At 39.1% G+C, this 27756-nt stretch overlaps 1 protein-coding gene across 1 annotated transcript; it reads left to right on the top strand.

Moving 5' to 3' along the window:
* Nucleotides 1-318: 318 nt before the first annotated feature.
* On the top strand, nucleotides 319-27323 carry chrna1 (cholinergic receptor, nicotinic, alpha 1 (muscle)). The gene is made up of 9 exons (XM_043693578.2): nucleotides 319-550; nucleotides 2422-2564; nucleotides 7021-7065; nucleotides 7239-7348; nucleotides 17470-17665; nucleotides 20846-21083; nucleotides 23268-23491; nucleotides 25015-25254; nucleotides 26772-27323. Exons 1-9 carry the CDS (start codon nucleotides 493-495, stop codon nucleotides 26901-26903), a joined length of 1386 nt encoding a protein of 461 aa, XP_043549513.2. The 5' UTR covers nucleotides 319-492; the 3' UTR covers nucleotides 26904-27323.
* Nucleotides 27324-27756: the final 433 nt, after the last annotated feature.

Below are 27756 nucleotides of genomic sequence, written 5' to 3' on the forward strand. Positions count from 1 at the left end.
TTGATATTCAGTTCATACTTGTGATATAGAAATGCTTATCACGGAAAAAAAGGGATAAAACCATCCCACAGCACTGCACCTCTCTGCCAATTGTCTAATTAAACTGTACAAAACTATAGCATCTTATAACAAACAACGAGAACATTGTGGAAGAAATGCAGTAGTTCAAAAAAGGAATGGACAATAAATGCTGGTGTGGCCAATGATGTCCATATCTCAGTACATGAAAAAGATAGAAATAAACAGGATGTGGTGGTGTGTTTTGACTCCCCAGCCTCCTGCTATCAGCTGTCACTAGACAGGTGCCACAAGAGCAGAGTCGAGGGGGAATGGACAGTTGGAACGCAGCATTCCCAGCTCCACTCTTCAGTAACAAAGGACTGTTAGCCAATACTCAGAAATCCAGAAGAGCCAGCAAATCTCCAAGTACTGTAAAGTGTTACAAGAGATAGAGTGGATTGAAAGGTGAATTGTCCAACTGGCAAGTTGAGAATGACTCCGTGTATAGATCCGCACTTCGTATTGACGATCCTTTTATTATCCTTTGAAGGTAGGTCTTCGACTCTGCCAGGTAATTTTGTTGAATTGAACAGTGTCTTCGCTGTTTGATATACAAGGCTATAGTTTTGTACAATTTAATTAGACTATTTGGTGGAAAAGAACAGTGCTGTGGGTTGGTTTTATTCCTCCTTTTCTGTGATAAGCATCTTTATATCCCAAGTACGAACCGAATATCAATTTCCAATATTACAAATTGCGAAGTTTATGTGAAGTTCTTACTAAGATGCAGTAAATATTTCCCCGACTTTTGGTGAATACGTTGATGAAAGGTTGAATTTCGGGGGCGACTGTTGTATCGGAATGGTCTAATTTTTGGCTCAGTGTTTTGGAATGACGAATATTGAGCCAAGGTCACTTTCTGGAGTGCGGCTGTCTGTCAGGAGTGTTGCGGGATCAGCATTAGACAGCGGAAATAGTAGTTCAATCACGGCAACAGCAACAACCCTGGAATGGGCGAGGACGGTCTGTTACCTTAAGCGGGTTTAGAACCTTTTTTTAAAAAAAGGAATGGGCTAAATCTGTCAACTCCTCGATTCACTGAAGTAGCCATATATTACCCAAACAAAGAACAGCCAGCGTGAATTAATAGAGGTTGTATGTAAGGTTATGCTCCCTTTTATTTAATTACATTCAAATCACTTTGTTCCTTATCCTTGTTTGTAAATATGGCAGTTAAGATCATTGACTTTGGAACTTCTATGGATTTTGTTCTTCAAACTTGATATGGTCGCTGACACAAAAGTTAGAATGCTTTTTTTAAGCATGTAATTGTAATCGCAAATACCTTGGTGGATACGCTGCAGCTGTTTGAGATTTTTCAAATACCTGACATGTGGGGTAATCTGTCCCTGTAATTCTTTATGCATGTGGTGCTAAAAATATTCCAACAAATGAAAATATACTGCTTCTCTGAAAAAAAGTTACAGAAAAAATATTATGTTCGTTACAATCATTTTTAAATTTATATTGAAAGCCTGTGCGATGTTAACATTAAGCTGCAAGAATTGCAAATTATTAGTTACATTTTCAATCTGCTTTTAGCACTTACTTAAAATATAAAATATGTAAGGAAACGCAATGTTCATAACCTATATCGATGAACTTGGCAGAGTTCAGAATTAAATGTCATCAACAGCATGTTAAGACAGTGTTAGAACGCTATTTGGTGGACAATTAAAACATCTCTGCTTGTTTAAAAGAAATCTTGTAAATATTTTTAAAAGCCACCGTTTGAATAACATTATCTTGAAGTGATATACCGTTTCTAGACCCCGGTTAGAAATCTCAAATAAACGGCGTAACTACTGTTTCCACGATTTCCATGGGGATTCAGATTATCTTCGGGTTAAAGCTGCAGGGGAAATTGGGGAACGTTAGTTGTAGATGTTGAATTTGAATCCCAACTAATAATTGATCTAAATGACTACAGTCACATATAATTGCCCTGCTAAAGACACTGAACAATAGAATCTGAGTGGAAATCCATAACCCTGCTACCGCGGATTAGACACTGAGATCAATTCAAACTAAAACCCAAGTGCTATTTTGACACGAGAGCGATTGGGAAATATCAATGTCGGGTGTTCACCTACTGCTAGCCCATTTCAGAGTACAACAACAAACACAATTGACCAAAGACTAGCATCTCACTTAATTTTTTTTAAATGGAACGAGGAATAAGTAAGTTGTAGTAACAGGAGAAAATATGGAGAAAGAAAATGGTGTATAATAGTGATGTTAAATTTACAATTTTAATGGATCAGTTTTTACGCTTGAACCGGTGTGGTTTCAAATAGGGCTCCAGGTGTTCAGTGATGGTAGAAACCCTGCAAAACCCATTTTTATGTCGTGTTTTCTCAGGACTGGTGCTGGGTTCTGAACATGAGACGAAATTGGTGGCTAAATTATTTGAAAACTATAACAAGGTGATTCGTCCAGTGGAGAGCCACGATCAATCAGTTAACGTCACAGTGGGACTGCAGCTCATTCAGCTCATCAATGTGGTATGAACCAAATACATTTCTCTATTTAAGAAAAAAAACTCTCCACATTTACCGGATTCCCCTTGACCACACTTCCTACAAACAATCCTCTTACTGCAGTACTTAACCTGCTTAAAACTAGTATTAAAATTAAGAGCACAACAAAATAGGAAACAAACCCAGCAGAATGGACCTGAAACTAAGTTAGAATGATGTCATACACCTTTACAATCATATTTGGTTTCAGAGCTAAGTTTACAAGCTATTGGATTTGCTGTCAATTGTCAGTGGTTGGAACTGTGAAGGAGGCAAATTCCATTGGAGTCTCTTGATCTTTTGGCATAACTTCATTGGGTGACCTGTGGAACCACTAGAGAAACAGTACAACATTTGTACAACAAAATAGATAAATTCTGAGGAAAGCCTATTGATATTTAATGCTAATGTCTCTCTTTGAGACCTTTGTGCTGGCAGTGCAGCATTGCTGTTAGGTCTACTCCCATTTTAATTGTTATTCTGACATATTAATGATGCAGTGGATGCCCCTACTACTACATTGCCTAACATAATTGAACAAAGTCCTCTATAGTATGCAGGAATCATGCTAGGAACACACCTAACATCATTAAAAATTTAAACTCCTGGGATATATGTCAAGGTTAGAGCAGAGTTGGAGGGACAGGAAGAAGTCTACCATTATTACCAATCCAAAAGATAAAATTTAGTTCAGTCAGTCCAGTGTCAATGAGAGTCTGGCTTAGTTGTTGTCTATTACCTAATTTACTTAATTTTATTGGAGAAGTATGAGCATACCAGCTGTTAGAGGCAGGGCATGAATGGAAGCACTGGGATAGAATCATAGATATGTACAGCACAGAACCAGACCTTTTGGTCCAACTTGTCTGTGCCGACTAGATATCCTAAACTAATCTGGTCCTATTTGCCAGCACTTGGCCCATATCCCTCTAAACCCTTCCTAAACACATCCAGATCCCATTTAAGTTTTGTAATTGTACCAGCTTCCACCACTTCCTCTGGCAGCTTCCATTCACGCACCACCCTCTGCATGAAAAAGTTCCCCCTTAGGTCCCTTTTAAATCTTTCCCCTCTCATCCTAAACCTATGCCCTCTAGTAGCTGACCTGTTGTGAAGATCAAACTAGGAATCCAGAATGGGAGGTACCTTTCCCATTCTGTGGGACACCATGAGATCAGGGGAGGATGTGGTAGCTGCACATCCACATAGTTGCAGGAACCTGAAAGTAGAAAACAACCCAGAACCTGAGTTGTTCTCTGTCTCCTAAATCCCAAGGGGTGATGATCACTTGTTCTTCATTTTAACTCTTAATTTCCTGTGGATCGATTACTGCAAATGGGGGCAAATCTGCAAATAATGAGCAAGAAGAAGATACTAACAAGCAAGAAAGGAGCAGGAGAGATACTGCTTCCTCCTACAGACTGTAAGGATGATGATGAAGGAAAGGTTAAACCACTCATAAATTCTCCGAATTTACATCTTACTTCATGCTGCTTTGCTAAAATTCAGTTCAGCACACTCCTTGTGTCACTTGCATCCTTGATGTCACTCTCTAGTTCAATCAGGTAAAATGAAATAATGCATGGGAGAATCTGGCACTGGATGGTATGCAGAACATGAGAGAGCTGGACAGCTGGGCACAGAGGATTTGCCATTTTCTCAGCAGAAGTTTAGGTAGAGGTCTGTCTGCTATTTCAGATTTGTAGAATTTAGAACATGATTGTACTTGCCTGAAATGAAAAGTATTTGATAAATCATCACATCTACATATAGGCTCCAAGACCAATTTGCAAAGATGCGTGGTACACAACAGGAGTGAAGTTATAGTTTATGTTCTTCACTTGAATTTTATCAGGGAAAAGTTTTCTTCATTAAAAGTATGAATGGAGCATTTTACAGCTCCACCAAAATTTGGCAGTGATGGCCATCCTGATGTTGTCCTCCAAGTACTCCTATCTAGCAAGCAACTGGGATCCATCTTCTTAGGAATGTCTATATTCATTGGTTTTTAGATGACTACCTGTGATGCACCACAGAATAACTATATGGCACACAAGCTCAAAGGTACTGCAAAGCCCATTTAACCTAGTGAAGCACTTCTTTGAGATTGGAGTGTCCATGTCCTGTATATTTTAGTGGTGATGCGAGCCTCATTGGAATTCCCCTGCTATTTGAATGGAATCATCAGAGCTGTAGTAGGATTTGACAGCAGTGGTCCCTCGTTGTTTGATATTTCTCTCAGTAAGTGGAAGAACACTAGTTAAGTCTCATATTGATGTGAAAATTATTTTATTTGTTATCTCAATCAGGGTGTGAAAGCTCTTCAGATCGATGAATTTGAGATTATTAATTGTACAAGATCAAAAAAGCAGCATATTAATTTTCCCTGGATCTGGGGAAAGGCAAAAATCTCATACAAATTGCTAAACCATAACTAGTTGCTTTGTTGTGGTAACAAAGGTGAAGAATTCCACAATTCTCCAATTATGTGTGTTGGAAATTTGATGAACGTGTACCTGCATTGCCACCTGACTGATATTAGAAAGATTACTATGGCTACCTGAAGTAATGCAGTTCAATTTCAGAGCATGTTTAATGTGATCATTTTGATATCCGAACACATTGAAAGATTATGGTGCCTACACTTTTTTCAATGCAATTGCAAGCACAGGGTACCTTGTCACTACTTTGGTAAAGCATACTGTTCTAAAGCACATTGAACTGATGTTTTCACTGCACACATCTTGTATGCATACTTTCATGAATACCTAGTTCATGGTTTATGTGTTTTAGTGTATAATTTTTCGTTTTTGAATGAAATTTTTGAAGAGGTGACCTGTGTATAGATAAGGGAAAAGCAATTAACTCAGTCTACTTGGATTTCAGCAAGACTTTTGCTAAGGTGCACACATAACATTAATAGCAAAAGGTAAGAATCAAAGGAATCCAAGGGAATTTGGCAAATTGGATCCAGAGTTGACTAAATAGCAGGAAGCAAAGGGTGATGGTGATGGGGTGTTTTTATGGCTGGAGCCTGTGTTTGGTGGAGTGTCTCAGGGATCAACATTTGGATATTTGCTGTTTGTGGTATGCATAAATGATTTAGCCTTGAAGGTAGGTGGCTTGATTAGTAAGTTGGTGCAAGATATGAAAAGAGTTATATTACAGAAGGATATGGATAGGGTAGTCAGATGAGCTTGTCAATGGCAAATGGAATTCAATTTGGATAAATGTGAAGCTATGCACATGGGCAGAACAAACAAGGTACAGGAATACATGATGAATAATAGTACTCTGGGAAGCACTGAGGATCAGAGGGACCTTGGTGAGAATGTCCGCCAGTCTCTTAAGGTAGCGGAATCGGGGTAGATAAAATGGTTAAAAGGCATATTGAGTACTTGTCTTTATTAACCAAAGTACAGAGTTTAAGAGCAGGGAGGTTACTCTGGAACTTTATACTTTGGCCACAGCTAGAGTATTGTGTGTAGTTCTGGAATCTATATTATAGAAAGGATGTGATTGTACTGGTGAAGGGGCAGAGGCGATTTACCAGGATGTTGCCTGGGCTGGAAAGTTTTTATTATGAAGAGAGATTGGACAGATTGGAGTTGTTTTCATTGCAGCTTTGGGAACGGAAGGGGGAACATGATTGAGATATATAAAATTATGAAGGGCATAGATAGATAGAAAGGAACGTGTATCCTTGGTGGCAGAATCAATTGTCAGGGGCATAGATTTAAGGTAAGGGGTAAAGATTTAGAGGGGATGAGAGGAAAAGAAGATTGACCAGACAGTGGTAGGAATCTGGAACACATTGCCAGTAAGAGTGATAGAGTCAGAACCCCTCATAACATTTAAGAAGTATTTTGATATGTGCATGCAATGCCAAGGCACCCAGGGCAATGGGCCAAGTGCTGTAAAATTGGATTAGAACACATTTATCTTTAAAAGATAATCATTTTGGTATCTTAGTGTTAACAACAAGCAATACAATTTCTGTCAATCACCTGATAGTAAATTTGACTTGAGAACCATGGGATGCAACAGTCAAGAGCTGTTTTGCTTTGCTTCTTGAAATGACATCACAGTCAATGCATGCATTTTGCCTAACTGTAACACCTGGTATTGTAAACAGTAAAACAATTAAATGCATAAAATTCACTATAAGGTTAGAAAAAAGATAGTATAGTCAAATGCTACGGAATTGTAGGTATAACATTAGGTGTTATGGAAGGAAGTTTACATTTTAATAAATATTGTGCAAATGTGAACATTTCCTGGTTGAAATAAATGTTATCGTATTTATAACATTATGTGTAGAAGTTATAGGTTTTGATTCACTTTTTAATGTTAATGGTTATAGAATGGTACATGAGTCTAAAATTAACTTTTATCAACCCTATCGCTTGTCTTGACTGAAGTTCTACTATTGTTCCATTAGGATGAAGTAAATCAAATTGTGGAAACAAATGTGCGCCTGAAACAGGTAACAAAGCGGAACGATTGTTTTTATTTGCACAAGTCTGTAATTTAATATTATTGAAACCTTTCTGTTAAATGTTTAACTAGATTTGTACTAAATGCAGTATTTCATTTAAAAAGCTGTGTTTAAGTTGTAGGTTCTTTTAAAGTAGCATTTATAAAATGCTTCTTCTTTAGCAATGGGTTGATGTGAGACTGCGTTGGAAACCAGAAGACTATGGTGGTACTAAAAAGATCAGATTGCCTGCTTCTGACATTTGGCTCCCAGACATTGTCCTGTACAACAAGTAAGTAAGCAAGTAATGTTTAAAATTTATATCTATGTTAGAGAAATGGCATCTTCAAGGTTTCACATAACTTGCTAGTATTTCTTTGACAGTATGGCCAATTTTAATTTCATCACCTGAGGGAACGACCCAATTTGAGGATTCATTGCGATTCCTTTTGACAAAGTTTGAGAGAAAGAAGGTCACACAATGCGGCACGGTGGCACAGTGGCTAGCACTGCTGCCTCATAGCGCCAGAGACCTGGGTTCAATTCCCACCCCAAGTGACTCTCTGTGTGGAGTTTGCACATTCTCCCTGTGTCTGCGTGGGTTTCCTCCGGGTGCTCCGGTTTCCTCCCACAATCCAAAAAAATGTGCAGGTCAGGTGAATTGGCCATGCTAAATTGCCTGTAGTGTTAGGTGAAGGGGTAAATGTAGGGGAACGGGTCTGGATGGGTTGCGCTTCGGCAGGTCGGTGTGGACTTGTTGGTCCGAAGGACCTGTTTCCACACTGTAAGTAATCTAATCTAATCTAATGCAGTGAGAGACAGGAAATTGTGAATAAAATAAGAGTGAAAAAGAACATGGGATTGTAACGGACAAGGGAAGTGAGGGACATAAGAGTGAGGGAAGTGTAAGAGTGAGGGAACAAGCCCATGAGGGAAATGTAACGGTGAGAGAGGTGGGCTGAGATGGAGGCGGTGCTGAAAGCGACAGAGGCATGAGATGAAAAGGTAAATAGAAGGGATGGGAGGGTGTGAAAGATGGGGCTGAAAGACTGAATATAACCCTCTTCTCCCTCTTCGACAAGACTCTAGTTCCAAAAACAGAAATTGCTGGAAAAGCTCAGCAAGTCTGGCAGTATCTGCAGAAAGAAATCAGAATTAACGTTTCAGGTCGAGTAACCTTTCCTCAGAACTGAGACTCAGGTTCCTTTGTTTAACCATTTATTAATACATGCATGGCAAAAGTACATATCCAAAATGGACAAACCTTTATCACAGGAGCTAAGGTTTTACACCAATTTTACAGATAACAAGTTTTTAATTGACTCTTCCTACTAATAATAATTTCCAAACAAAAGGTTACACACGTATTCACCCCATCTCTACCGAACTGCATTTGCATAGTTCACATTCCAAGTTAATACACATAGTATTATCCAATTATATTCAAACTAATACGTGATTGTATTATCCAGTCATATTATTACGTGTTTATATCTCTAATTATTAGTGCATATCTTGATTACACAGAACTTATACTGTTTATTCTCCACCTCCTCCCACAAGGGATTGTGAGGGACAGGGGAGTGTGGAGCATAAGGATTATAAGGTACAAGGGGATGAGACAAACAAGAGGTGTAAGGGGGCACAGCAGGGTGTGAGGGATGGGGATATGAGAGAGTCAGGAGGGTGTGAGGGATGGGGATTTGAGAGTCAGGAGGGTGTGAGGGATGGGGATTTGAGAGTCAGGAGGGTGTGAGGGATGGGGATTTGAGAGAGTCAGGAGGGTGTGAGGGATGGGGATTTGAGAGTCAGGAGGGTGTGAGGGATGGGGATTTGAGAGTCAGGAGGGTGTGAGGGATGGGGATTTGAGAGTCAGGAGGGTGTGAGGGATGGGGATTTGAGAGTCAGGAGGGTGTGAGGGATGGGGATTTGAGAGTCAGGAGGGTGTGAGGGATGGGGATTTGAGAGAGGTCAGGAGAGTGTGAGGGATGGGGATTTGAGAGAGTCAGGAGGGTGTGAGGGATGGGGATCTGAGAGAGGTCAGGAGAGTGTGAGGGATGGGGATTTGAGAGAGGTCAGGAGGGTGTGAGGGATGGGGATTTGAGAGAGTCAGGAGGGTGTGAGGGATGGGGATTTGAGAGAGGCACATGGGGATGACAGGGACAGGTGAGAGGGGCATGGATGAATGGGATAAAGGGTATAGTATTAAATGACCATTGTAATAATTTAACTCTAATTCAAGCTAAATGTTATCAGTGTTTAAAATAATTAATGAGGTCTTAAGAGTTTAAGCTCTTTGCACATATGACCTGTTGAGAAGTTAAAGTTTATTGACTTTCACCAGTCTTTGGAACGGATGAAAATCTAACAGATGAACTCCAGGGTGAACAAGTAACATGGAGGATTTTTACTGACCATCCATTTGATTTCTGCTGAGTACACATGGTTACAATCATCACCAGTATTTCACCATAACATATTTTGCCTCTGCAGTCAGGAACCTACTGTCAGGACTGTGTCCCTGGGAAGACCAAAGTCATCAGAGCTTGTGAATTTGTTTTAAGGTAGTGGTTTTGAAAAGGTTAATGTTGAAGATTGCATTCAGTTTTGCCCAATCTGATAATGTCACCCAAGTTTTGGGTGAATCAGAAGTAGTCTGGCACAAGATCCCAGTGGAGACAGATGTGGCATTTCTGGCTACAAATAGTCATTTTAATTTTGCCTAATTAGTCAATTTTTAAAAAATTATTGCTATTGTGCAAAAACAATCCCTTCATGTGTAATATAAATACTTCTTTTTACTGAGGCATGTCGAAGATTTGCAAAAGCTCAGCAGGTCTTGCAGCATCTGTGAAGAGAAATCAGAGTTAACATTTCAGATCTGGTGACCCTTCCTCAGAAAGGTCCTCCATTCTGAGGAAGGGTCACCACACCCAAAACATTAACTTTGATTTCTCTTCACAGTTGCTGCCAGACCTGCTGAACTTTTCCAGCAACTTCTGTTTTTATTTCTGATTTACAGCATCCGCAGTTCTTTCGGTTTTTATGTCAAAGATTTGGTTGTATTGGGAGGCGTCAGCACTACCACGCATTCTGGAGTCAAAGATTATTTCTCATGCTTTCATAGGTTTGGAAATGTGAGCGACATCATTGTTGCATGTTTTCAGCACACCCTCACTAATGTCGATACAATCGCATTGATGGGTCATCACTTGCACTTAGAAAGAGAGGCACTCAATGTCATTACGTAGGAGGAGGGAAGAGAAGAAGACACTGTAGGCAGTACTCCTCAGAGGATGGAGGATAGATACAACCATGTTCAGCTGGGGCAAATACAGAGCCTAAGGATGCACAGGAAATGAGATTTACATTGATTAGCAGTGAGCAATGTGTATCCACATGTCAGAGCTTCCTGAGGCAATAAGGGGATCTTGAATTGCTAATGAGGTGTCGAATCAGCTTGTATGTGCCGTATGTGCAGTAAACAGATTCTGCATGTCACTATGAAGTAGGTGTGTTGTCTCCCACCATTCCCCAAGCTTTTTCTTTCATTATTAGTGTTATATATTTTTGAAAATAATTGCATTTGACACTACCCCATCTCTGCTCAAGCCTCTAACTTCACAAACTCAAATAATCTGACAGGTTTGTTATTCTGCTAGACTGTGTGCAAACTCAATATTGTGACTGGTAAGGCTGTTGACCATGATTCTAGAGAGTACATCCACCATTGTCTATGCGTTTCCCTGAACATATGCTGTTTTGTAAATGAACTCAGAGACAGAGTTCAAATCTCTACATTATTGGAGGCATCCTTGCTGATTCTTCCTTATTCAGAACACAGACCAGAGATTTATCATCTACTTCTGTAACCACTATCAGACCAAGGGTATAATCTGAAAATCTCTCACAAGCGTATGTAACTGAAAAAGTCTCTTCCTTAATCAATGCATATTGTGTTTCTGGAAGGACCACCTGCCAAATGGTGACACTTGACCTGAACTCTAAGTCCTTTACATATTTCTCATACTCCCAGTGTGCATTACAACATCATTTTGTAAAGATTTCCCTTTCCCACCAGGGATTTTCATTTTTCTCAGACACTCCAATGCCTATTTGCTGTCCAGCTGAACCCTGATTTGTTACTGTTCCTGCAGACCACCAACATGCCATGCAATCTATGTCTTCTTTGAAGGAATTAATTCTTCTTCTATCACTAATCTGCAATGTGTCTCTTGCTCGGTCTGAAATGCTTTCACCATTGTCTCTAGTTTCTACTTCATGATTCTAGCCTCAAGAAAGCTCACCATGTTGTATATGCACAAAATCAAGTGTGCACCTCATCATAGGCTAGCTTTACTGTTGCCATCCTCTTGATGTGTAGAGATCTGCAGGGTCTAGTATCACTTACTAGCTTAACTAGAAGAGACTCTTATATTAAATAATTATTAATTAATAACATTAAAGTAGTTAATTGAATAGTCACAACTAATTACTGGTTACAGTGATATGATAGACATTGTAAAAGAAATTGAGGAGGACTCGATGTTAATTGTTATGCCTTCAGGATCTTAACCTGTTCTACACACAAGTCCATATGACAACAACATAGCAGATTGTGTTTAAGATAGTCCTCAGTATGAACCCTTTCAGTTACTTACACCCTTAAACAACAGTGTGAAGCACTATAGATCAGGTTTGGAATGCATGAACTTAGGAGAGTTGTTAATATTATGGAGAGCCATTTGGGGCAGTATTCAGAGTGGATAAAGGAACAGCACATTAATGTGCATAAAATGCATGCAATGCACTGTAACATGCTTGGATCTATTTTGCTGATGGAGTAAATATGTATGAAATGGATGCCTGCCATGCCCCAATTTGTGCTCCTCTCCAACATTCTGGAGAGTGCCTTGCCGCAGTCATGGAGAAAGATGAGGGTGCTTCCACTAATAGGATATCATCATCATCATCAGCCTCCTGGGTCCCTCTGACTAAAAGACTATTCATACCATAGGGCATTTATTGCCAGTGCAGCAACCTCTGTAGGTGTCCCAATTGGTGCTACTACAATATAGATATGTGCTACCTGCCAGCTCTATCTCAGCTGCAAACAGGCATAAGCTACCAGATTGTCTCCATCTCGTACAAGACAGGGGAGCACCGTGTAGAGCTGGCTGAGACCTGAGACCAGGTCAGGCAGAGCACTGAGTGGGACACTAGGGTTTACTTCATTTGTAAGTGGCCATTTTGTTACATTCTGACCACTCTGTAAATATTCACGTGACTCCAGATGAACTAATTTCCATCCTTTATTATGAAGTTCATAGAGAAGATTGAAGTGGTGAAACAAAGTTCTTCAAAAGGAGGACAGTGGAACCATTGTATATATCTGCATCACAGTAATGAGAGTGGATCTACTCCAGCCGGGAAATGTTTTCATAAGCTATTCAAAGTGAGTACAGAGGCACAAGGTCCTTCTGGGTTGGAAGGACTCAGCTAAAGTTACCTGGATGAGATGTTCCCTAATGTTGACAGGATCCTGATGAGACCTTTCAGTCCTACACTTGTCCCAGCCACTCTCCTGCAGGACCTTTTGGCTCTGCAGCTTAATTTTGCTCCTTTATCTTCTCCTCAACTTCCTCCTTGCTTTCCTTCAGTGAGCCCTGTCAGTCCAAAGCCAAGACATCTTGAAGGACCACACCTCCTGGGAGAGCCATGTAGTGGAGAGTGAATTAAACCATAACAATTTGAGAGACTCTTTGCAGCAGACCCCTAATGATTGAGGTAATGATTGATCCAGGCACTGGGTCACCACTTCAGAAGCCTAATAGCTTGCTTCACGGTTGTACTTGTGAGCAGATGGCTTTGGTTGTGACATTTCTGTGACTTTATCATGTAAAATGAGTCATTAGCATTTCATCAAGGGGTATCCCTTGTCTCTGAGAACCTATCCAGAGGGTTTGGAGGAGGGTAGAATGAAGAGCTGCAGCACCTAGGACTGCCACAGGAGGAAGCTGCTGTGGTAGCGGCTGGAACATTGAGTGCAAAGATGCAGGACATTCTTGTTGTTGTCACAGAATTCTACATGTTGAGGAAATGAAAATCCTTCCTGTTGCTGAATCTTGTTGGCTACTCTGTCACTGCCATGAGAGCTGCATGGGCACAGTTGATGATGGAAACAAACCCCACTGTACTTTATGTCTGTGTGGTCTCATCAGTTTAAAATTGTGTACATTGCTCAGGTTTCACAAATGGGGGTTCAGTAACCTGTGGATTCTGTGATGTGCTGACACTTGAGAGATGCCAACAAGATTCTTGAAAGACACCAAAGATGAATAAGTTCAAGCCACAATGATTGCCATCATTGCAGGGCCTAGCAAGCGGTACTGAGAGGTGTGACATCTTCCGCAATGAGGGCAAAAATCTGTGATATCAGCCAGGATGGGTGCAGTTTCCTGTAGTACTGATGCTCTGACATGCCCAAGTAACATTATCTTTGCAGTATATCATATACTACAAACGTGCCACAAATTAACTCACTGCTCCTCATTCCCTCTCCTTTGCTCACCTTTTGTCACTGCTGAGGATAGAATCATAGAATTTTACAGTACAGAAGGAGGCCATTCGACCCATCATTCCCGAAAGAGCTACCCAGCTAGTCCTAGTCTCCAGCCCTATCACTGCAGCCCCTAACTTTAACACTTCGAAACCTCCTATGGAATCCACCTGCACCACTTTCCCAGGCAGCACATTCTAAATCCTAACAAGGCCCAGTGTTGCTGAACAAAGGGATCTAGGGGTGCAGGTGCATAAGTTCCTTGAAAGTGGAATCTCAGGTAGACAGGATGGTGAAGAACACATTTGTCAAATTCGCCTTCATTGGTCAGTGCGTTGAATATAGGAGTTGGGGCATCATGTTATGGCTGTACAGGGCATTGGTGAGGTCACTTTAGAATACTGTTTACAATTCTGGTTGCCCTTTTACAAGAAAGATGTTCTTAAACTTGAGAGGGTGCAGAAAAAATTTTCAAGGATGTTGCCAGGACTGGAGGGTTTGAGTCACAGGAAGATGCTGAATAGGTTGGAGCTACTTTCCCAGGAGCATCAGAGGCTGAGGGGTGACCTTATAGAGGTTTATAAAATCATGAAGGACATTGATAGAGTGAACAGCCAAAGTCTTTTTCCCAGGGTAGAGGAGCCCAAAAATAGAGGGCATAGGTTTAAGATTTAAAAGCCATCCGGATGGATATTTGAATAGGAAGGGTTCACAGGAAATGAGATTTACATTGTTCACTGCTAGTCAATGTGTACCTACATGTCAGAGCATCAGGTGGGCTTAAACTAATGCAGCAGGGGGATGGGAACCTGAATTGTAGTTCCAGGGTACAGAAGGTTGAGGGTAGTGAGGTCAGGGTCTGGTTCACAAGGTCACAAGAGGGCACCGGCAATCAGGATGTTGGTTTGAAATGTGTGTACTTCAATGCCAGGAGCATCTGGAATAAGGTGGGTGAACTTGCAGCATGGGTTGGTACCTGGAATTTCGATGTTGTGGCCATTCAGAGACAATGCTCAAGGAGAGACAGAAATGGTTGTTGCAGATTCCGGGATGTAGATGTTTCAGCAAGAATAGAGAAGATGGTAGGAAAGGCGAGGGTGTGGCAATGTTAATCATAGTATTACAGCAAATGAGGTAATATTTGAGGACTCCTCCACTGAGGTAGTTTGTGCTAAGGTTAGAAACAGGAAAGGAGAGGTCACCCTGTTGGGAATTTTCTATATGCCTCCAATTTGTTCCAGGGATGTAGAGGAAAGGATAGCAAAGATGATTCTCAGTAGGAGCAGGAGTAACAGGGTAATTGTTATGGGGGACTTTAACTTCCCCAATATTGACTGGGAATACTATAGTTCAAGTAGTTTAGATGGGTCAGTTTTTGTTCAATGTGTGCAGGAGAGTTTTCTGACACAGTATGGAGACAGGCCAACAAGGGGTGATGCCATATTGGATTTGGTACTGGGGAATGAACCCAGCCATATGTTAGATTTGGAGGCAGGTGAGCACTTTGGCGATAGTGAACACAATCTGATTATGTTTAGAATAGCAATGGGCAGAGAAAGGTATATACCATGGGAAAAGAGGTACAACTGGGGGAAAGGCAATTATGGTGCAATTAGGCAAGATTTAGGATGTGTGGGATGAGGAAGGAAACTGCAGGAGATTGACACTTTTGAAATGTGGATATTCAAGATAGAGCTACTGCGGGCCCTTGTTAAGTATATACCTATCAAGCAGGAAGTAATTGTTGAGAGAGGGGGCCATGCTTTACTAAAGAAGTTGAAGCTCTTGTCAAGAGGAAGAAAGCTTATGTGAGGATGAGGCATGAAGGCTCCGTTAGGGGGCTTGAGAGTTAAAGGTTATCCAGAAAAGATCTCAAAAGAGGGCTAAGAAGAGCCAGGAGAGGACATGAGGTTGTTTGTAGATAGGATCAAAGAAAACCCTAAGGCCTTCTATAGGTATTTCAGGAATAAAAGAATGACTAGACTAAGATTAGGTTAGACTAAGATTCCTGAAGAAGGGCTTATGCCCGAAACATCGATTCTCCTGCTCCTCGGATGCTGCCTGGCCTGCTGTGTTTTTCCAGCACCATACTTTTCAACTCTAGTCTAAGATTAGAGCCAATCAAACAAGTGGCAGATTCAAACCACTATAAATGTCGGAGGAAACATCACAGAAGCGCTTCACAGGAGGCTCCCAAGCATTGAGGATGTCACCTAGACAGGGAACGAAACGTCTGCAACACAAATTCCCAGCTCGGCGAACAGAACCGCAACGAGCACCCGAGCTACAAATCTTCTCACAAACTTTGAGGTGCATAAATCCCTGAAAGTTGCCATCCAGATTGATAGGGTTGCTAAGAAGGCATATGGTGTGTTGGTGATTGTTGGTAAGGGGATTGAGTTTCAGATCCATGAGGTCATGCTTCAGCTGAACAGATGTGGCCTTAACAGTGTCTTGGAATATTGCATGCATTTCTGATCACTGCATTATAGGAAGGATGTGGAAACTTTGGAAAGGGTTCAGAGGAGATTTGCTAGGATGTTGCCTGGTATGGAGGGATGATCTTATGAAGAAGGGCTGAGGGAACTGAGGCTGTTGCCGTTGGAGAGAAGAAGGTTGAGAGGTGACTTAATAAAGACGTATAAGATAATCAGAGTTAGACAGGGTGGACAGTGAGAGCCTTTTTCCTCGGATGGCGAAGGCTAACATGAGGGGACATAGCTTTAAATTGAAGGGTGATAGATTTAGGACAGATATCAGGGGTAGTTTCTTTACTCAGAGAGTGGTAGGGGTGTGGAAAGGCCTGCCTGCAACAGTAATAGACTTGCCGACATTAAGGGAATTTAAATGGGCATTGGTCATACATATGAAGAGGGGCACCAGATGAATTTTGCAGGTCGGCGCAACATCAATGGCTGAAGGCTCTGTACTGAGCTGTAATGTTCTATGTTCTATGTTCCATGCTCAATGTTCTATCAACTTATTTTTCTCTTTTTTTATCTTATCCCATATTATGGCCACCATCAGTTTAGCCAATATGATGTCAAGCTGACAGGTCTGTGGTTTCCTGGGTTATCCTTTATCCGTTTCTTAAACAACAGGATGTTGATGCAGATCGGGCGACTGTAATTCCAACAATAGTTGTTGCCATTCCTCTACTCAACTGAACTGATCATAATTTCTCGTGCTCAGCCTCATGATCCCTGGAGGGTTGCAACCCCATCCACTGTCTGACACATATAGACCACTTTGATACATTGACACATCCAAAAGTATTTGCATATCACTAGCAGAAATTTTACTTTCAGACATGCTTTCTTGAATGGGTCAAACGTGTTGTTACCTCTTTGTACTTGAACCGTCCCTGGTCCTTTGTCCAATCTGTGTGCCCCACCAAAAAATCCAGTAAACCCCTAACAAGCTGACAGTAAATTCATTAACATGGTTAAGGCCTCACTTCCAAATCATATGCATTTCCAGAGCCTACCTTTATCTATCCTGAGCAAAATCACTAGTGGCAGGAACCTTGACGTACAATCAGCAGGCCAGCTGCTCATATTAATTTTTACACCTGAGTCCTTCTGTACTTGCCCCACTTGGACCTAAATCTCCAATTCCCCTTAATAGTTTAGAGAGTTTTACAAAGTCAGAATTAGCTCATAGGATAAATTACGTCCTTTTATCCGTTGTACAGTAGAATTGTTCTGGAACTTAGCTAAAAATGAAACCATCTTTCAACATATCTAACACTCTCCAAAAAAGCTGTTCACATAGACTGTGATATTAAACTATGTTTTGTTTTTTTCAAAAAACATGACTCTTCACAGTAAGATTTGTATTTTGTTTTATTACAGTGCGGATGGTGAATTTGCCATTGTTCATATGACAAAGGTGCTTTTGGAATATACAGGAAAAATAATCTGGAATCCTCCAGCAATTTTTAAAAGCTATTGTGAAATCATTGTCACATATTTCCCATTTGACCAACAAAACTGCAGCATTAAACTGGGAATCTGGACATTTGATGGAACAAGAGTTGCCATATTTCCGGTATGTTTACGTCTTCACCTAAAATGTTTGCTTTTACTGTTGTAGTTTGAAAAAGCAAAACATCCTTTTTACACATTGAACTTAATTTTTCTTATGAAGATTTTGAATTACATTCTTTTGAAATGTACTGAATTTTTCTGAGGTACAGACTGGTTTGGCCAAGTCACCATTCTTTTGACATCAAACTGAATAATCTATACAATCTTCTACCCATCCTACATTATAAAGGAGCTCAGGAGAAGTTGTTGGATAATTGTCTTGGCACAGTGAATATAGAGTATGTATAGTATATAGAAAACTTGCTGAGGTTTCTGTCCATGGATGGAAAAATCTAGCACTTTCTATTAGGGGTATTCGTTTCTCCTTGTCAGATTTTCCTGAAATTACTCTACCTAAGCAACCTAGTTGCTTCAGGCACAAGAACAGGAAAATCTGCCACAATAGGTTTAACTCAGTCATAGATTTTACAGCAAGAAGAGTATGAAGAAAGAGTTCAGGTTTAAGTACTGTAGCTGGAGAGTACTGAATGGATGTAAAATTTGCCAAGTGACACATGAGAGCTGATTATATCAGGAAATTCAGAAGAGATTTGCAGAAATACCCAGAGAAAGTTTGATAGAGTATGATGGTATCGTGGATTCTTTTAATCCCTAGACACTGGGTTAGATATATAAATAAAACTGACTATATCCTGTCTTTCTATTCATATCGTCTCACATACTTAATCAACCATAACAGAGACAGTTCAGGAAAATCACAATACACATTTTAATTTTAAATTATACTTAAAATATTTTAGTTACAACTTCTGAATCATAACTTGGATTTAAAAATATAACATTTATAATTCATCAGGGCAAGTATTTTTCTTCTATGCTTTTCGGGAACTCTCAAATCCCAGGCACAAAGGAAAGGAAAATCTTTTATTTGTTCTTAAGATGAGGGCATTGCTGGCTATTTATTATTCAGCCCTACTTGCCCTGAGGCCAATTTAAAGTCAACTGCATTGCTGTTGTTCTGGAGTCACATGTAGCCAGACTAGGGAAGGATGGCAGATTTCCCTCCTAAGGATATTAGTGAATTAGATAGGTTTTTGCAATAATTGTCAATGGCTACATAGTCAATATTAGGGTAGCTTTTTATATTCCAGATTTTTATTGAATTTAAATTTCACCATCTGGCATATTGCAATTCAAATACATGTCCCCCAGAAAATTATCCTAGGGCTCTGAAAGAAATGCAGAAAATGCTGGAGATACTCAGCAGGTCTGGCAGCATCTGTGTAGAGAGAAAACAGTTAATATTTTGAGACCTGTATGACTTATTGGAGGGTTGTTTGCAGACATGTATATTGGGAGCGGGTGCTGCAACTGGCTCTCCAGCTTATCTTTGTGCTTCAGTGCCAGGGTTCATTTATTTTAAAGGGTCTCCAAAATAAATGTTTGTCATGTCTAGCGCTCGACTCCACTCCAGGAAGACAACAAATACCTATAGGTTCAAAAATTGTATTCCTTTTTTGATGGCGAGTGTGAGTCAGGTATCCTAGGTGGCAACACTCACTCCTCTGGATTCAACCAGAAGGCATCAAGGACACTGGTTATTATAGATAATTACTGGTGTTACAAACCAATAAGACAGAGGTATTCTCACCTTGCTTGCAGTTAAAAGAAAATTGTGTTTAGTTTAGGGGATTGGAATAAACCCGAGTACAAAAGTTGATTCTTCTCCAGATCTATAAAGGTTTCATTGAAATAATTGAGTGGGAAAATTTCACAATTTAAATTATGCCGCACAATTCAAATAGTGGGCAATATTGAATGCAATATAATGTTGTGATTGAGGTGTTTGGTAATTGATATTGTCATAATGCTGAGTTAATGTCGGGCAAGGAACAGGTTCAAACTAAGCTTCTCTTTTATAGCGCTCTCTGTCTAGTAGATAAGTATCCATTTATACAGATTGGTTGCAAATATATGAACCAAGGGATGGATCGTTAACTGGTTTTTGGTATGGGGTGTGATCTGGAGAAAATCTGAATCCGTGAAAGCTGGATGTGAAATATCTGCCTTCTTTCACGATAATTTACAAAGCACATGCAGGACCTCTAGTGGCAACATACTGAATTGTAATACAATATTGCAAACTTTGAATTTCATTTCTGCCAATCCTCCCAGCACGCTAACCCTCATTTTTTTTTGTGAGAAATAAATAAGGAAAAATGTGTCTTGTTTTGACAACACCAATAGGCGGATGACATTTTCCCATAATTCAAAAGTGAAACCTTCATGGAAGGATGATTACAAAAGGCTCCAACAATATTATAAATAGTGCTAAAGATTGGATTCAGGTGAAAATTAGCGATAAAGCATTTGGGTAAAATTAACTGTCATTTGATACTTGTATGCTACACCCTGCTTAATGCAAATTACAAATTCAACAAGATTATGTCATCCATACTAAAGAGCTTGAGTAATAGGCTATGTCAGAGAAAGAAATTTACTTCAAATAACAACTTTATGCAATTTCCATGCAAGTTTGAAGTAAGAAACTTATATGTTTATGGATGTTCTTTAGAGCACTTTGAAACATGAAAATTAGTAAGTATTTAACAGGATACAACAACTATAGACTTCAACATATTTAGTGTAGCACAAGCATATGAAATTGACTGGCCCAAGAAGCCTTTCCAATATAGTAATGATGTCCTTAACCTCATGATCAGACAACCTCACTACCCAGTAACAATATAGTCTCTCAGGAGAGCAGCTAAAGTTCCCCAAGGTCAAAATAAAGAATAATATAGAAATTCTTATGATATTTTATCAGAGGCTTTTTGATGATCCCCACATCCACTTACCTGTTAATTTGCCAGAATATGAGGTTAATATGAAGCATCTCCCTTTTCAGAAATTGAATGCGTCTGAATACTCCTTTTTATCCAAAAGGATATCACTTTGGATTCAGTCAAGCACTTTATCTATAAATGATGTCAGAATAATGGACCACCAATTCCTTAAATCTTACTGCATCGCCCTTTTTGTAAATTGGAACTACCTAAACCAGGAAAAATGATTTATTAAACATGTGGACAAAGAACTTTAAAAGTCTTATATCTTACATAAAGATTCAATTTTTGATTTAACATAGCAAGATAATTACAATGCTGTGGTTCTCATTCAGGAAAGTGATCGACCAGATTTGAGTGACTTCATGGAGAGTGGAGAGTGGGTAATGAAAGATTATCGTGGATGGAAACACTGGGTGTATTATACCTGCTGTCCAAATACTCCTTACCTGGATATCACCTATCACTTTATCATGCAGCGGCTACCTCTGTATTTTGTCGTAAACGTCATTATCCCTTGTCTGCTCTTTTCCTTTTTAACTGGATTAGTATTTTACTTGCCAACTGATTCAGGTATGAAAAAAAATTACGTTTGATTTACAATTTGTCATTGTGGAAAGAAACTCATCTGTTCTATGAGATGTTTAAAATATGGAAGTAAAATAAAATCAGATTGTTCTGCCTGTACTATTTTGTAGAGCAACAATTTCTACCCACTTGCATTCTTTTCATCTTGCCTTCTGTAACTTCGTTCCTAAGCCAGGTTGGTTTCTCTGGTTTTCAAATTTTTTTTTGTAGTTCATTCATGGAATGAGAACTTTGCTGGCTAGGCGATCATTTATCATTTAATATCCTTGAAGAAAGTGGTGGTGAGCTGTCCTCTAAGCCACTGCAGTCCTAGGGGGGAATCTGTTTCTTAAACTCTTTAATTAATGGTTATGGAGCTTTAGATTCACTTTTGTAGTTTTCAGATACACATGTGTGATACTATTTCACTTCATATTCATTCACAAACTCCTAATTCAGCACTTACAGCCTTTGGTATATTCTTTTGTTTAACTATCACCATTACTCAGTATCCTTCGTTTATTTTACAATTATTTGCTTTATTGGTCTCATGGTACCTTAGATTCACCTCACATGTGTTCCACCTTCATCAACCTTACATTCACTCAGGCATGATCTCTATCTGTCCACCATATATTCATTCATACTCAATACATTCAGTCATTTCGAGACTTATTTATCACACACATTGTTTTGCACTTTTCTGTGACAGAATGCAACCTTACTATTACATTAGCAATCATCAGTTGACAACTTACCATGTCGGCTGCGGTGGTGGTAGTGCCCAGAGCGGGGACTCCTGCATGCAGTGGTGGCAGCTGGAGTGGGGAGTCTGGTGGTGTTGGCAATGCAGTGGCAGCAGTGGAGCCAGGGTGTCCCTGGGCATCAGCATGCTGTACCCAGAATGGGGACTCCTTGCAGAGACCTTGCAGAAACCCTGGAGCTGTGCTTTAGGCTCAATTTGAACAGATGACAAATTCTATTTAAGTAATTCCTTTTTATTATTTTTGTAACTCAACATGGTGGCAGCAAAGTACTTTCTTCCTAGATATGTGTGGCAATAGATTAATTAATTAATTCATTCATTAAGTCTTTTATTAATTCATGTTTTCAAATAATTAAATACTTAATAATGAAAACAATAATAATACAAATGCTGAAAAATCTAAAAACTGAAAAATATCAGAATTCTTTTATCAATTTTCTGTTCATGTTCAATAATTGCTGGTGGATTGCAGCTGAATATTTAAGACATTATTTCATTCTGTCCACTATCACAGTTACTTTTTAATCACTGTGCAAAGTGAGCAATAGACAATAGTAAGATAGCTTACATGAAAATAACCTTTAGTTGTCAATGCCATTATTACAAAATTGCATAAATGTTAGTATGCCAATTGAGACTTTGCACAATCATTGGTTTGAATTACTCAGATAATGCTTCTAGTGAGGTGAAACAGGTTTTAACATCTAGTTGATATAAAACTCTGTCAAAGAGGCTAGACTGAACAGGGATGCAGGGGAGCAGGAATAAACTTTTAGAAATACAAATAAATATTATGCCACCCATTCAAAGATAACAATTTCTGTTTTTGGGTCAGGGCTTTATTTTCACACAACTTCATTTCCGAGCTGTGAGCACTGCACATGCAGCCTGCTGGAGCCTGCCAGTTTTAGAAAGGTGAGAAAACAGCTTACTCCTACACTGAGTTAGACAGCAGGTGGGAACCTGGGGCTATTGCAAATTTTGAAGAGATTAACGATGAACCAGTGAACTATTTTTCCTGCCTTCATAAAATTTATAATTCAAGGACTCTTGGTTAGACTATTCATTGGCTAATACAAATGGGAGGAGGGAAGACATCTGAAATTTATAAATTATGTCCTACACTAGTTTGAACAACTGTTTGGATTTGTAAGCAGCCTTATATACACAACAGGTGAGTACGCTACTTGACCATTTACAGGTTCACCTGAAGTTCCTGTAAACAGTTCTTGGACTTCAATGTGTTTCTTCACATTCTTCCTAATTTCCAACTGTCTGCTGTTTGTTTCTCAGTTAAGAATGAGGTTTCCAACAGTTGGAAATTGTTTCTGATTTCATTTGGTAAATACGTGCATATTGATAAAGTTTCTTCTTGTTAGTAGTTCATATACTTTTTGTAGCACTGACTTCTCATTTCTGTGCAGGTGAGAAGATGACTTTGAGCATTTCGGTTTTGCTGTCTCTGACAGTGTTCCTACTGGTTATTGTTGAGCTGATCCCTTCAACTTCCAGTGCTGTGCCTTTAATTGGCAAATACATGCTCTTTACAATGATTTTTGTCATCAGTTCAATCATTATTACTGTCATCGTAATTAATACTCATCATCGATCTCCAAGTACACACACAATGCCACAATGGGTACGCAAGGTGAGATATCATCTGTTTTATTAATATTTGAGAAAAAAGTCAGATCAAAAGCAACGCTTAAGGACCCCAGGAGGCCAAATCAAATTCTGATCATTACGTAGAATTTCTCAACGGGAACATGAATATCCTATTCATAAAAATTGGAACTTCACCAATAGTAAGTCAACCAAATAAACAACAGATGGAGAATGAGTTTGCATCAACATAACATCTCTTACAGCAACATTAAGGTCCATTTGGTTTTAATCATGAATATTTCAACATTGAAGTTGCATTCTGTGATCCTGGCCAACTCTGAGGCAGTGACACTGACTTCACTGTTTCTCTCTATGTGTCCACCAAAGATCAGGAGAATGGGACTTTTATATTAGTCAAAAATCTGTATTAACATAGGGTGTTGGAGAAGTGGGATAAACACTTCTTTCATTTGACAATAATATCCCTGATCGCATCCCTGCAATGAACATTCAATACTTGTGACTTCACCTTTTAGACTGGAATAGCAGATAGCTTCTTTAGACAAGCTGTCTGGCTTTGTGTCTGTGCTAAAAGCAAGTCAAGACAAAAGTACTGTGGGTCTTTAATTGGAGAGTAAGGGAAGATAGAGATTTTCTGAGCATACAGTTAGGCATAAAGTGAGTGAGCATTAATACAGTTGAGAAAGGAGCCTTGATATCCACTTTTGTCCAATGAGATGGGTGCCTGTCCAGTGTGCAAAGTGCCCTGGCATCAGCATTACAATGACAGGTGCTGATGCACTTCAAAGTGCAACATTGAAGTGCAAAACTGTAATTTGAGTTGGAGATACTCCATGAGGATACAAAGAGGCTGGTACATGCCTGATGCCAACCTCTATGTATCAGAGGTGAGAGGCCAGAAATGTCCTAGTCATGGGCTCAAGGAGCAAGCAGTGAGCTGATTTGCAGGTACTTACTCTAACTTTTATTTGTGAATTGTCACCAGCAATGGGGAAAGATAGAAAAATGCATATCAGTAAGGTGACAGTATGTATTAATAATACGTGCAATCAGACTCCTCGCCACTTGATAGCAAGATTCTCGCCTTGGTGTTCAAAACTCGGTTGTGAAATCAAACTTTTCATTCTTGATGTGAATCCTTTGAATCACCTCCCGCCTATGCCTTCCCCAAATCCATCATTCCTCTTAATACTGATATTCATGTATTTCTTCTTACTGCCCCCTCTGGCCATGCTTCCAGTCACCTAGGTCCCATGTTCTAGAATTCTAGAGCCCTCCACCTCTCCACCCTTGAAATTCTTCTTAAAACCTACTTCATCAACTGATCTTTAGGTCTTTCCTGTTAATACATTAGTTAAAGGCTTGCTATCCATTTTTCTTTATCAGATAACCCAGTCTTTCATTGATTTTCTCTATTTAAGAGGTTATTTGTAGTTTTTGTCATGAAATTAGTTGAAATATTGCAAAGTTCCAAATGCGGATTTCATTATTTATTGGGATATGGATTTTCTGGTATGTCACTTTTTGGTTATCACTGTTTTTCAGGTTTTTATTGACACCATACCCAATATAATGTTCTTCTCAACAATGAAACGAACAAAAAAGGAGAAACAAGAGAAAAGCATATTTCCTGAGGACATTGATATCTCTGACATTTCTGGAAAGCAAGCAACAGGAAACATTACTTTCCAAACTCCTTTAACAAAAAACCCAGATGTCAAAAGTGCCATTGAGGGGATCAAATACATTGCAGAGAACATGAAGTCTGATCAGGAATCAAACAATGTAAGTATTTTATATACTTTATTTCCATTTTAGTTTATATTAATAAATAGTTGAATAATTCTTAGCCAGTTGTAAGATTTTGTAATATACCAAAAATAATTTTGAATTTTACACTTACTTGGTTTCCACATTATATTGGCACTGACATGACGCTAATGCAAATCCTGAATGAAATTCTGTGTGGCAGTGACAATGGGGTACTGTACCTCCTGTTTTTTCTTGATCTGTCTGCAACCTATTACACATTGCCATCATCATCCTCATGGAATGCTTCTCCTTCACTATCCACTGTGGTTGTCTTCTTTTATTGTAATCTTCCAATCATAGCCATAGAATCTCCCCTGATGGACTTCTTTGTGTTCAATGACCTCTGAAGTTGCCCAGTGGTCTGTTCTTAGACTCATCCTCTTTCTCATTTACATGCTGCTCCTTGATGTCACCAGTGAAAACATCATACCGGGTTCCACAAGCTTTCTGAGAGTAGCCCCAGCTCTAGCTCACCTCAACACCATCAACTCTTTTAACCCCTCCACTACATTATTGCTATCAGGCTACCTGTCTGAATTCAAATAGTGCATGAGCACAAATCTCCTATAATTAAGAAGTGGAAAAAATGGCCTGCAATTACAAAAATCCATTATATATTCCCCTCTCACTGACCACTGTTTCAGGATAAACCTGAGTGTTCACAACATCAACTTCTATTTGATCCAAACTTGCGCTTCTTCCCCTACATCCTCTACATCCTCCTCATTAATGAAACCATCAATTCCATTTCCAGGATATTACCTCACCCTCTGCATCAGCCATCTGCTGCTGTAACCTTCATCTCCATGTTTGCTTTCTGCAAACTCAATTATTCTAATCCTCTCATGCCCAGCCTCCCATCTTCCATAAACTTGAATTCCTCCAAAATTATATTAACTTGCACAAAGTCCTTTTCATTCATCACACCTGTGCTCATTAACTTTCATTGATACCTAATTTCCAAGGAATTGGATTTAAAAATTCCATTTTTATATTCAGATCCCTCCTTAACCTTACTGCTCCCTGTCTCTGTGATTTTGTGTAGCACTGCAGAATTGCAAGAAATCTGTGCCCCCCAATTTTGGTTTGTTGTACATCCCATCTTTCTTGACCACAGCAGCCATGCCCTAGACTGTGTAAACCTTAAGCACTGAAATTCTGACCCTCAATCCTGTCCTCATGTCTCTTCCCCTGGATTTATTTTTCTGCTTGAGCTCCTGTGAAAGGCCTTGACATGTCTGACATGGTCAAAGCATAAACATATGTCATTACTGTTTATATCCTTTACACTGATCAACACAGTAATTGCCAAGAAATAAAATGAAAATAAAATCTAACAGTAAAATCAAATATTTTTTATTTTGTTCAATGGAGTTCAAAATTTCCATCTTGTGCTCACAGCACTAGAAATTTGTCAACTAAATCAGCTCTTGAAGATCTTACCATAGCTGCAGTTAATAATACTTATTTACTTTTAATTTCAATACTAGGCTGCAGACGAATGGAAGTATGTTGCAATGGTTATTGATCACATTCTGCTGGGTGTCTTCATGTTGGTTTGTATTATCGGTACCCTTAGTGTCTTTGCTGGTCGTCTCATTGAACTCAATCAGGAGGGCTGAATCTTCATAATGAACTGTCAATATGTTACTGATAAAGGGAATCGCTGTTGTTCCGTAGAAAAGATGATTAGTTTGAACATCGTAATTGTAGTCTATTGTATAAGGTACAGAGTTTACATTGTATTACATGTAGAGAATTTAAAACCATGTTCGTAAAAAAAGGTTAGTGCAAGAGCAGCCAAAAAAATGAAAACACACATCATAGAAAAACAAACTATGTAAAGAATTAGATTTGAAGTCATTTGTAGTTTGATACAGAAACACAATTATGTAGAAAATTGAACATTATAGACTGAGATCTCAAGCATGCATTTATTATCTAATAGGTCGTGTTGCTGAATGTTTGGAAACATTGTTCTACTGTATAATTTTATGTTTTCTTTACAAAATTATTAATAAATAGTTACTGAATTCAAAGAACATTTTGCATTTATGGTTCAATTTAATGCAGTTACAGTTGAATAACTCAGGATCAATTTCATTTTGTCAGAGAATAGTGATTGTAAAAAGGAATTGAAAATGAATTTTTTAAAGGTCATTAAGTACATGACCCTACCAGAGTGTTATCTTAATATTTCCCCAGAAATCTTAATAACACCATAACCCTTATTTATTAAAACTTCCATTGACATTGTCAGATTTCATATGAACTGGAAAAATTACACAAATGTAGAAGTAAATACATAACACATTTTTTAAAAAAAGAGGATTGTGTAAAGCGTTAGTATAAGTTATTCCTCATTTAGTGGCTACAAAAAGAATTAGGCAGAATTTTTTAAAAATGCATGGAGAGAAATTTTAGCATAAACTAAACAGGATCAGGTCCACCATCACTTTAATGACACACCCAATT

Source organism: Chiloscyllium plagiosum, unplaced genomic scaffold, assembly GCF_037043375.1.
Source record: "Chiloscyllium plagiosum isolate Xiang-an unplaced genomic scaffold, Cpla_swu_hap1 HiC_scaffold_7, whole genome shotgun sequence".
NCBI classification, from domain to species: domain Eukaryota; kingdom Metazoa; phylum Chordata; class Chondrichthyes; order Orectolobiformes; family Hemiscylliidae; genus Chiloscyllium; species Chiloscyllium plagiosum.

Coding starts and splice junctions, on each gene's coding strand:
- chrna1 (XM_043693578.2), top strand. CDS start 493: ATGACTCCGTGTATAGATCCGCACTTCGTATTGACGATCCTTTTATTA. Junction 2,565..7,020: donor TCATTCAGCTCATCAATGTG/GTATGAACCAAA, acceptor TTGTTCCATTAG/GATGAAGTAAATCAAATTGT. Junction 25,255..26,771: donor CTGATCAGGAATCAAACAAT/GTAAGTATTTTA, acceptor TTTCAATACTAG/GCTGCAGACGAATGGAAGTA.